The 12,302-nt window shown below is 41.8% G+C and overlaps 1 protein-coding gene across 1 annotated transcript in view; it reads left to right on the top strand.

Moving 5' to 3' along the window:
* Positions 1-5,452: 5,452 nt before the first annotated feature.
* Positions 5,453-12,302, top strand: part of Zwilch (zwilch kinetochore protein) — a 153,148-nt gene continuing 146,298 nt past the window's right edge. Inside the window, exons 1-4 of the mRNA XM_037423688.2 lie at positions 5,453-5,782; positions 5,857-5,902; positions 5,996-6,088; positions 8,743-8,963. Of these exons, the coding sequence (XP_037279585.1) occupies positions 5,739-5,782; positions 5,857-5,902; positions 5,996-6,088; positions 8,743-8,963 (404 nt within the window). The 5' untranslated portion in view covers positions 5,453-5,738. The remainder of the gene's footprint in view (positions 5,783-5,856; positions 5,903-5,995; positions 6,089-8,742; positions 8,964-12,302) is intronic.

Here is a 12,302-nt window from a genome sequence, read left to right as displayed (position 1 = left end):
GTCGATTCCCTTTGGCTTCACTTCAAATCTGTCGTACGTTTTTCTATCGCTCACCACATACCTACAAAAGTCAAACGCCCGCCAAAAAATAATCCATGGATCATGCGCGAAGTTATTCAGGCGAAGCGACGTTTGAAAAGGTTACGTAGAGCAATAAAAACAAAAGGCGGGGGAGAATCCAGAATTCGGAAGCTACCGGATGCCATCGCGGAATTTAAGCACAAAGCTAAACTTGCTAAACAACGCTATTTTGACGAGACACTACCTACGTTCCTTCTAAATAATCCCTGCAGGTTCTGGAATCACTTTCGCGCCACTAAAACAGCAGCATCGCAGCTCCTTCCAGAAGAAAAAACTGTTAAGGCCAACGCATATAACGATTTTTTTCGATCGGTGTTTACCGTTGATGATAACGTTATTCCGCCAATAGAAGAGCAACATCGTACGGAAGCCGACCAATTAGACATCGCTGATGCTGGGATTTTCAACCTGCTACTTAAGCTCGACACCAAAAAAAGTAGTGGACCGGACGATATACCGAACAGTTTCCTGAAAAGATATGCAGAATGGTGTAGCAAATATCTTGGTCTCATTTTCCGAAAATCACTCACGACTTCACAACTACCTAACGATTGGAAGATCGCAAAGGTGATACCGATCCATAAAGGAGGAGACGCAGCACAATTTTCAAATTTCAGACCTATTTGATTGACCAGCACATCATGTATACTACTCGAACACATAATCTTAAAACACATGAGAGTATTTCTAGAGCACAAAATTTTTTTCTCCCCTAACCAACATGGTTTTTGAAGTGGTTTATCGACGGTAACTCAACTTACTGAACTAGTTCACGACCTTGCCATTACAGTTAATAACCGTGGTCAAACTGGCTTAATTCTACTTGACCTATCTGAGGCTTTTGATTGTGTATGCCACAGCAAACTAATAGCTAAAGTAAAAAATGTTTTCGGGATAGGAGAACTTTCCGCTTGGATAAAAGCTTTCTTATTTAACAGGTCACAATTTGTACTCTATGAACAGATGTCTTCTAACACAGTAGCAGTAACATCCGGTGTTCCCCAAGGCTCGGTACTTGGGCCATTGCTTTTCTTGCTCTATATTAATGATATCACTGCTAACATCACTTGCAACATCAAGCTATTTGTGGACGCCTGTGTGATCTATAGAGAAACTAATCATTACAACGATCACATTATGCTTAATGATTCTCTAGCTGTCGTGGCTAATTGGTGCTCTAAATGGCAGATGAAAATAAACACACAAAAATCAGGGATAATGACCGTAAGCAGAAAAACAAAACCATCCAACTTCGCATACACCATTAATAACACACTTCTTAATAAAGTTGAGGAACATAAATATCTAGGAGTTACACTGACTTCTGATCTCAAATGGGACAAACACATCGCTAATATAACTTCGAAGGCGCTACGCAAACTATTCTTCTTAAAACGAACTCTAGCGCTCTCAACAACGCCAACGAAGCTGCTAGCTTACACATCATTCGTAAGACCAGTTTTAGAATATGCAAACACTGTCTGGTTTCCGTATTCGCTGACTAATATAACCAAATTAGAAGCAATACAAAGGAAAGCTGTAAGATTTATTTACAACAAATATAGACGCACAGATTCCCCAACACATCTTTTAACTCAGTCAGGTTTACAAACGCTGTCCACAAGAGCGAAACACGCTAGCTTAAAATTCCTTTTCCAGCTAGTAAAAAATAACTACAAGATAGATTCATCCAAATACCTCTCATTTTCACAGGCTCGGCAAACTCGCAATAAACATGCGTGCACGTTGTCAGAATACGCATGTAGGAACGACACGTTTAAGTACTCATTCTTCCCGCGCGCAATAGCGGAATGTAACCAACTTGATGCCACTATCACAAACTCCCAATCGCTATCAGAATTTATTGCACAGATAGAAAAAACTGGGTGCGCATAACAGTTTATACGCATGCAGGCGCACCTGTCCAGATCTGCTGTTCGTTAGTTAAAGCAACACCTTTTTCAATGTTCCTTTCACAGTAGTATAGCTATTTTTGAAGTATGCTTTCAGTGCTTGCTATTCCTGTCACAACTGTTCCATTTATGTTTTACCTCACGATACCAATGCTAACTTAAGTTCCTCTATTCAATCATGTATTTTATTTCTATCACCTTTCGGCATGGTTTCAGCTCTGTATTATGGCTATAACTTGCTTTGTATCTTGTGATTATTGCATACATTGTGTATTAATAACATAATTAACGTTTAACTTCTGCACTGCTCAATGGTTATATGATCCTCATGTCCTTATTATGCTTGCGTGTTTTTACGTCTACATCCTTTTTGTGTGTGTAAAAAATTACTGTATAGCCCAACTGCCACGCTCTCGAAGGAGAGTAGCAGTATTGTAAATAAATAAATAAAATAAATAAATAACGCTTTCGATGCTCTAACCACTGAGCTACTACAGCGGCCTTCCCTACATCCACTTTTTTGGGTTTATATGTGAATTTAGAAGTAGGAGTGACAGTCAGCGCCATCTCTAAGCCAAGCGACGAGTGTGAAAACACTCTTTTTATGCGCATGTTTGGCGTCACGTAGCACGTGAACTTATTATGAGCGGGCAGCTGATTAATAGTCCCTCGTATACAAGCTAAACACACCAAGTCTGCCAGTGCGAGATTCTCGTTCAATGAAATAAGGGAAAGAAGTGTATACCTAAGGGCTCGTTTTTCCGTGTTTTAACACAATATTAATGAGATCTAACAGACAGTAATGCCAAGGAATGTACAGGGGAAGTTATTAGAACCAATGGAATGTAAATAAGAAGAAAGGAAAGTGGATGAAAAAATTACCAGCCGTGAGCATATATATATATATATATATATATATATATATATATATATATATATATATATATATATATATATATATATATATATATATATATATAAGGGAAAGAAGTGTATACCTAAGGGCTCGTTTTTCCGTGTTTTTAACACAATAATAATGAGATATAACAGACAGTAATGCCAAGGAATGTACAGGGGAAGTTATTAACATTAATGGAATGTAAATAAGAAGAAAGTAAAGTGGATGAAAAAATTACCAACTGTAAGCAGGAATCGAACCTACGACCTTCGAATTACGCGTTCGATGCTCTAACCACTGAGCTATTACAGCGGCACTCCCTCCATCCACTTTTTTGGGTTTATCTGTGAATTTAGAAGTAGGAGCGACAGTCAGCGCCATCTATAAGCCAAACAACGAGTGTGAAAACACTCTTATGCGCATGTTTGGCGTCACGTAGCACGTGAACTTATTATGAGCGGGCAGCTGATTAATTGTCCCTCTTATACAACCTAAACACACCAAGTCTGCCAGTACGAGACCCTCGTTCAATGAAATAAGGGAAAGAAGTGTATACCTAAGGGCTCGTTTTTCCGTGTTTTTAACACAATAATAATGAGATATAACAGACAGTAATGCCAAGGAATGTACAGGGGAAGTTATTAACATTAATGGAATGTAAATAAGAAGAAAGAAAAGTGGATGAAAAAATTACCAACTGTAAGCAGGAATCGAACCTACGACCTTCGAATTACGCGTTCGATGCTCTAACCACTGAGCTATTACAGCGGCACTCCCTCCATCCACTTTTTTGGGTTTATCTGTGAATTTAGAAGTAGGAGCGACAGAAGTAGGAGCGACGAAGGTCGTAGGTTCGATTCCTGCTTACAGTTGGTAATTTTTTCATCCACTTTTCTTTCTTCTTATTTACATTCCATTAATGTTAATAACTTCCCCTGTACATTCCTTGGCATTACTGTCTGTTATATCTCATTATTATTGTGTTAAAAACACGGAAAAACGAGCCCTTAGGTATACACTTCTTTCCCTTATTTCATTGAACGAGGGTCTCGTACTGGCAGACTTGGTGTGTTTAGGTTGTATAAGAGGGACAATTAATCAGCTGCCCGCTCATAATAAGTTCACGTGCTACGTGACGCCAAACATGCGCATAAGAGTGTTTTCACACTCGTTGTTTGGCTTATAGATGGCGCTGACTGTCGCTCCTACTTCTAAATTCACAGATAAACCCAAACAAGTGGATGGAGGGAGTGCCGCTGTAATAGCTCAGTGGTTAGAGCATCGAACGCGTAATTCGAAGGTCGTAGGTTCGATTCCTGCTTACAGTTGGTAATTTTTTCATCCACTTTTCTTTCTTCTTATTTACATTCCATTAATGTTAATAACTTCCCCTGTACATTCCTTGGCATTACTGTCTGTTATATCTCATTATTATTGTGTTAAAAACACGGAAAAACGAGCCCTTAGGTATACACTTCTTTCCCTTATTTCATTGAACGAGGGTCTCGTACTGGCAGACTTGGTGTGTTTAGGTTGTATAAGAGGGACAATTAATCAGCTGCCCGCTCATAATAAGTTCACGTGCTACGTGACGCCAAACATGCGCATAAGAGTGTTTTCACACTCGTTGTTTGGCTTATAGATGGCGCTGACTGTCGCTCCTACTTCTAAATTCACAGATAAACCCAAAAAAGTGGATGGAGGGAGTGCCGCTGTAATAGCTCAGTGGTTAGAGCATCGAACGCGTAATTCGAAGGTTGTAGGTTCGATTCCTGCTTACAGTTGGTAATTTTTTCATCCACTTTACTTTCTTCTTATTTACATTCCATTAATGTTAATAACTTCCCCTGTACATTCCTTGGCATTACTGTCTGTTATATCTCATTATTATTGTGTTAAAAACACGGAAAAACGAGCCCTTAGGTATACACTTCTTTCCCTTATTTCATTGAACGAGGGTCTCGTACTGGCAGACTTGGTGTGTTTAGGTTGTATAAGAGGGACAATTAATCAGCTGCCCGCTCATAATAAGTTCACGTGCTACGTGACGCCAAACATGCGCATAAGAGTGTTTTCACACTCGTTGTTTGGCTTATAGATGGCGCTGACTGTCGCTCCTACTTCTAAATTCACAGATAAACCCAAAAAAGTGGATGGAGGGAGTGCCGCTGTAATAGCTCAGTGGTTAGAGCATCGAACGCGTAATTCGAAGGTCGTAGGTTCGATTCCTGCTTACAGTTGGTAATTTTTTCATCCACTTTTCTTTCTTCTTATTTACATTCCATTAATGTTAATAACTTCCCCTGTACATTCCTTGGCATTACTGTCTGTTATATCTCATATATATATATATATATATATATATATATATATATATATATATATATATATATATATATATATATATATATATAAATTTATATATTGCCTACACACTTCGGGTGTGGTTCCTTATTCCGAAACCGAAACTGAACTCGCTACCATTGAGCGCATGATTTAAATCAGTGTGGCAGTTTTTGAGCGCAAATACATCAAACAACAAATGTGCACAATTTAGCAGAAGCGACGTGATCAGCTTGTTTTCGTCGTTCTTCTCGGCTTATCAAAGCGGCCACGGAATAACGACACTAAAAGCGGAGCCGTGTTTCGCGCGCCGTTCACAACGCTGGATCGATTCAAATATGGCTGTTGCGGCTCTCCGCTTCTGCTCGTGATTCCTGCCAATGCCCTTCCCCGCTTGTGTTGTTCCGTGTGCTGTCTCAAAAGTGTCGTGTTCCTTCGCCTAAGTGTTTTTATAGAGTCGCGAAATCAGCGCGTAGGTTTGTAGAGTTTTTTAAAGCTTTGTAATGGCTGGAAAACGAGACCACTGCGACATGGAAGCCCTGAAGAGGTGAGCTCATGTCATTGGCGCCCTTGATTAAACGCGTGCCGTCCTGAGTCGAAGTTTGTTTCGATTTCACCCAGGGTGCTGAACGGGTCGTGGGATGGAAACGCCGTCCAGTTCTTGCAGGTAACATTAACCGATCGCCACTGCTGCCCTCGCGCCAGCAATGGTGTATGCTGATTAGTAGAGAAGCATAACAAATGCGTTTATCACTTTCAGAAGTACGAAATCGAACGAACGGCCATGTCAAACCCACTGCTACAAAGACTGGAAATTTCAGACAAGTCCGTCATCCTGGTCCAACGCTATCAGGTGGCGATCAACATTTATCAAGTGCTGGCGGTTTTTTCAAAGTTTGTGCAAGCTGTGACATATTTCGGGGACACTTTCGAAGACTGTTTCTGACATATTTCGGAACCGCGGTAGCTTTGAAGGGAACACAGTGCAAAAGAAGATGGGGTCAAGAAAGGGCGACGCACACACAATGCCGACTTGCAACACTGGAAGGATGAACATGTCACCTCGTGAAATATCATATCTATAGACAGGCCATGAATGACTCACCATTGTGCGCAATGGTGTTTGCACTATGTGTAACATTCGGTATAAGCTTTCGTAATTTACCTTGGTTGTCGCGCATGTCAGTGTATACATTATACTGTTCATGTGACATCATTTCCGTCATCGCCTTCTACCGCCATGCCTGGGTACCTATGATGTTTCACATGCTGCAGCACGAGGTGAGCAGTGCGCGATGTTGAAAATGAAGCTGTGCAGTTATTTGTTGTCATACTTTGTTGTAGCAAAAGAGCCTATCAGATCAGAGAGACCTCTGTCTTTCAGTCGATACAGGACCAGCAGATTTAGACATGGGAGGCATCCCCCCTTACCGCAATTCCATCAGCAGTGATGGCTCTATGGACTCTGGCTGCCTGTGACCTACGATGGTACATTACCTCGCCTTCACTACAAATTACGTGGCCCAAGAACAAGTGAAAGCCCAAAGTCCCTCAATCCATGCAATATTTTACGAGTGAATGAGTGAAGCGAAGCAGCTCCCATCAACAAGTCGAGGTTGAGGTTGAGGATGTTGTAGGTAGCCGGTGGATCTAGCCTTGCATAACTTGCAGGCGATTGCCCCGCCCGGTTTTCTCTTTGCTAGTTGTAGCTAATGTCCTTTGTTTTTTAACTAAGCAGAGCAGGCTTTTAAAATAAAAATCGTGCATAGCGCAATGTAATCCTGCATAAGACGGCGGCCTTTGTGCTATTCCACTTGCAGTATTGTTCCGGTACTCTATCTCGCTGCACTATACCCCAAACATAATTGTCACTTATCACCAGCTACATGCGAAGTCCGTAGCAATCAAAAATTTCAAGGGAAGTTGTGACACCTGTTTCCTAAAGATTGAGGAACCACGCGGAAACACAATATCAGTCACACTGTCGCATGGCGAGCCTAACTGTTGCAGTTCCTCAAATAAACCTTGCTGTTCCTTCTTAAGATCACGACATTTAAGCAAATAGTGTTCTATATCATCGTTTTCCTTGCACTTCGAGCACCAGGGCGTTGCGGAGACTCTGATCTTGTGGAGCTGATCGTGCTGAGCCTGACAAGTTTATAAAAGATACGATGCGGCCCACACCACTAAAGCAGTTCATGCAGCGCAGCACCCCGAGTGTTTTAAACAGGGCCGATACTGAGGCTGTTTGATATGCATGCATGGAAACAGGCAAGGAAATGAAAAATAGTAAAAAAAATGTGTGAAGTAGAGATTTCACGTGGTGCATACCAACGTTGCTGCATACTGGTAATGTCTGTCACTTTTTTTTGTATGTTTTTGCCATTCTAATTTTACTTGGTATTTTACTTCCGTTGTTGTGCTCTAATGTACAGTGTAGCCCCCTGAAAATGTTGGAGACTTTTTGAGGGAATCAACCAATGGTTAAAAGGAACAGAGAGCCCTGACCCCTAACACGGACCGATTCGAATGTTGACCTACAGGGGATCGTAAACTATTTGTGCTATACTCCAATCCACCAGTAAATGAAGGTTGTTTGTTTCACATTTGTGTTTTCAGCCTGTTTCAATGCAATACTCTAGCCGCCCCGATTGTCTTCACGATTTAAACCACGTTCCTTACACGCTGATTGTGCATGCAGTGGTCGTAGACGAGTTTGTAGGTAGCGCAATCACGGTAAGCTATCTCTGTTTGCAGGTGTGCACTTACATAATAAAGCACTTACTTATAATGAAGTTGCATCTGAAGACTAATATTATCGAGATTTTTCAAGTCGTTTCTGTTGATTGGCGTCAGCCAAACACGCCGGTTTCCGAAGCTGCGACTTTCCGAAAACCACCAGCACGTGGAAAGTCGCATCGTGCGTTCCCAATTTTAGGTAATAACTTTTGGCATAGAGAATACCCCGGCGCTCTGCTCCCTGTTCGTAGGCTGCAAAATCAACTTGCTTTACCAGCAGCAAATTTCTCGAACTTGCATTGAAAACTGAGCAGGTGCAAGGACGAGAAAACAACACAGCAACGGTCAGCGACGGTGTCAGTAGGCATGTCTATCGTGCATTCTGGAAGTGACGAAAGGGCGATGCATGTGCACACTATGTATAATTTTTTTCTTTCCATTGAATAAAGTGTAAGTCAGCGGTGTGTCTGTGTCACTCTTTCTTGTCCCCATATTCCTTTGCGCTGTGTTCTTTCCAATGTTTAAGAGTGTAGCTCAGTGTGATTTAACTGTGCCACTGATACTCATTTCGTGTCGAGATTTTTCTTGATCTGAACTCTGTGCCATGTAAACCACAGACATAATTGCATTCTCGATTTGCCTTGCTGTCAGCTGTAGTAGCTTAGGTCTTTAAGTCAAGATCACATTAGTTGATGTTGCTGCGGATTATTCTGCAGTTTATGATTACAAAGGGGAGTGCTTGGGGTGTCAACTTTCTGTTTGCTGCAGTCTCGGAAGATGTCCCGGTCCAAGTCGACATCTTCATCGTTATTCATCGACGACACGTCCGACAATGAGTGTGAACTGGAACTCTCTGGATGTCCTTTAGAGTGGCCAATGGAACCGCAGAGCTTTTCACTTATTGAATCTCCGTCGTATGATGATTCGAGCAAGAATTCGGGATCCCCCTGCAAAAACAAGTTGAAGGCTCTGCCTGCGGATGAAGGAAGGTAAATGCTTTATACACACAATTTAATTTGCCCTGATTTCTCTGAGCAGCTATATTTTGTCATTTAATTTCACCACATAGCTTACCACCACTGTCATCACTGCATCTTCGGCAGTGCATTTCATAGCCCATTACAGAGTTTCATTATATTTGCTCCTCTTAAAAAGCCTGCTATTTTTCAATGACTTCATATTTTCTGGGGTGTAATGTTCTCTGGTTTTATTAAAAGGTGTGTGTAAATTTTAAAAATAAAGTTGTTCAAAATATTTTCTTCTTGAAATGGTGTGCCCATAATAAGCACTAGCTGTAAGAGACTTCAGCATCATGCCACCAGTAAAAATTGAGAAACCTGCAGTGCATGATTTTCCACGGAAATCGTTTGCTATAAAGAATAAAATTATGGCTCCAATAGGAGACCGTAGCATGTAATAATGGCTACAGAAATCGTTATAATTTTAAAAAGTGTGTCTTCTATGGGTGCAGTCTGTGTCAGGAATGACCTTTCATTACCTGAATGGAATTCAATGCTCCGGCAGCCGCATTGTGGTTAGGAATGCTCTCCTTATTGCAACAGTCCCAGCACATTACATTTTCAACATTAGCCCTCACGACACTCTTCGATGACTTGCACTTGAAAGGCCAGCAATGCACTGCTCTGTCTGCATGAGTTCAAAATATACTAATTTTGAAGTCACTCATAAAACTCTTAGCAAAGTTAGGAGCCCATGAAATACAATATTAATAAAGTTATGCAATGGTTTAAGGCCATGTGAGGATGGCACACAGTTTAGCAAACCCTAGAGTGATACTACATTTTTGTTGTGCAGTCTTTTTCAGCAAGGTGTGTCACTCTTCTCTACAACATTATGATAACTGTGATAACTGTGGATTTTCAAGGCTCATTTATACCTATAAACAGTCTCACGACCACGTGAAACAGGCAACTCAAGGCAACTGATCTTCACACCTGCATGTGGTCTACACCAATCACCACACAGAATTACTTAATGTCAAAGCCTCATATACACATCGGCAACATTGGATGGATGTCTACTCACTTTGCACTGTCCAGAGAGTGAACAGCAGAGAGAGAGCCGAGAGGAGGATAACAAAGTACCATATTATTTAAAGCAGTGCAAAATACAATACAAGACGGGAACACTAGTGTTGGACTTATAGACCAACGCCTACAGTTTATGGATCTTCAGTAAGCATTTTCGCATGACCACACGTGTTGGATGTTTTGCCCCAGTCAACAAAACCACTTTTAACTTACAGCTCATCGCATTCTAAAAAAAGTTAAAGATGGCATTGCGCTTTCTGGATCCTGTTAAGCACTCACTAATTAACTTTTTCTATTCTCTTAAAAGAAGTCGGTGTTGGCTATGGCGTACGAATGGTTTTCAGCGCTCCTAACAAACTTGGAAAAATTTGCGCTGCCATTCTTAATAAACTTAAGAAAAGCCCTGCCTCTCAGAAAGGGGAATGTAGTATAAAACATCATAATGAATTTGTGCCATGTGCTTCAGGGGGTGTTTACAATATCCCAGTGATGTGTTTACAGTGTGCATGCGTGCATGTCTGTGAGCTCATGGTCGTAACTTGTTGTTGCATATCTGGTGTTCAGACGAGAAATCTCTTTGTAGATCGTTTTTTTTTTTCGCCTTTGTGCATATTGGCCAGATTCTCACATGGTGATGATTGCACAGTTCGTTTGGGTTCTTTTTTGTGTTTTCTTTTTTATGCTTTTTTCGATAAACCTGTCAGTTGTGAGTAAGCGTTATCAGTGTCCACTTCTTGTCTGTCTTTTGTGCTGCTTTAAATAATATGGAAGCATACCAACTAACCTAGCTGTTGGCCTTGCGACAGAGCACCAAGAAATGAGAAATATGGCTTAAAACAGCAAAGGGTGACAAAATTAAGATGTTTGTTGGCATAAAATTGAATCAACTAGTGCAGTACACAGTGGATTGGAGATCGACGTGCAGCAAATAAGTTAAGACAGTGATGTGGTCAGAATCATTCGTTAGTCAAGAAAGAGCAATGAGGACACTTGCCTGCACCCAATCATCTATGGCAAACACAACCGTGTCATAAATAGCCACTGCAATAAAATACTAGGAACGAGGTTATGCAGGTCACGAAAGGGAAACGTTACAAAACATGTGTCCTGGTTTGGGCTTCAGCCCTTTCATGGTGAAAAATAATTTTCTGCAAACAGTTTGTTTTATCCACATTGGCGAGACACTGGGCTTTGGGAATGCTAGGACAATGTGATGGCATTGAGGTGCATTTACTGTGGGAGTTGTCGTAGTTTCTATAGTGTGAAGCTGTTTCTTATAGAGAATGCATTTCGGCCTGCCTCAACAGAGCAGATTTAAAAAAAAAAAATTAAATGGTCTGGAAAGCTTTTGTCTGGCTGTTCAGAGGTTTTCAGGCACAACGCCTATGAGGGTGTCTGGGATGTTACAACTGGGGCACAGATGTAATCTGTCATGGCATCATTTGGCTTAGGGGTCAGCAGTGGGGTTGCTACTTTGTGCGTATGTGCTGATGGACCACTGTGTTTAAGGATCGCATCATGGACATATGTAGCAGCTGTCGTGCACTGAGAAAAAATGCAGTTCTCTAAAGCCCACCACTGCAGCATCTGTCCCTTCAAAAATGTTAATAGCCCCATCAATGAACTGGCTCACATATGCAGCCACGTGTAAACCCGGAGCAGTCTGGTACAGGTACACCTGCTTATAACGAACCTCCATATAGCGAATTTCTCAATATAACGAAGTTTATCTATTTTCCGCTGTTACTCCATAAAAACAGATGTATTTGCGACTGCTATGTAACAAAGGTTACTTTTGTTACATAGAGAAGCAACCTTGATATAACGAATTTTTCCCATGGACAGTTTAGGAATTCTGCCGTGGATTTTGTCATTTTGGCACGAGCATGCATCTTCCGTGGTTGCGCGCTGCCACAGACGTAGCATGAAGCGGCAGCGACGCGCACGGCGCAATAGGCCTGAGCGAGCGCTCGCTGTTGCGCGCAGGTGAGGCCAAGGAGAGCAGGCGGACCTGCGCCCCACGAGTCGGCGTTGCCGCCGTTCTTTCCGCCACGGGAGCATGCGTAGATGTGCTTCCCTGCCCCCTCCAAGCCAAAACGAAAATACTTTTGCGTTGGCAGTGCCAGGATTTTAGTTAGCGTCACATATGTGGGGCCGTGCTGCATATGGAGGGCTCTTCACCGAATAGTTTTCCCTGGTATCTGTGTCTATGTCGTTCGCTCTTCGTTTTTGGTGCCGTGCGCGCATGCATGGTTTGACTGCGTGTGCATGGTGTGG

The sequence above is a fragment of the Rhipicephalus microplus genome, chromosome 4 (genome assembly GCF_043290135.1).
Source record: "Rhipicephalus microplus isolate Deutch F79 chromosome 4, USDA_Rmic, whole genome shotgun sequence".
Taxonomy (NCBI): Eukaryota; Metazoa; Arthropoda; class Arachnida; order Ixodida; family Ixodidae; genus Rhipicephalus; species Rhipicephalus microplus.
Note: the sequence above shows the minus strand (reverse complement) of the source record. Positions and strands in the feature narration are given on the sequence as shown.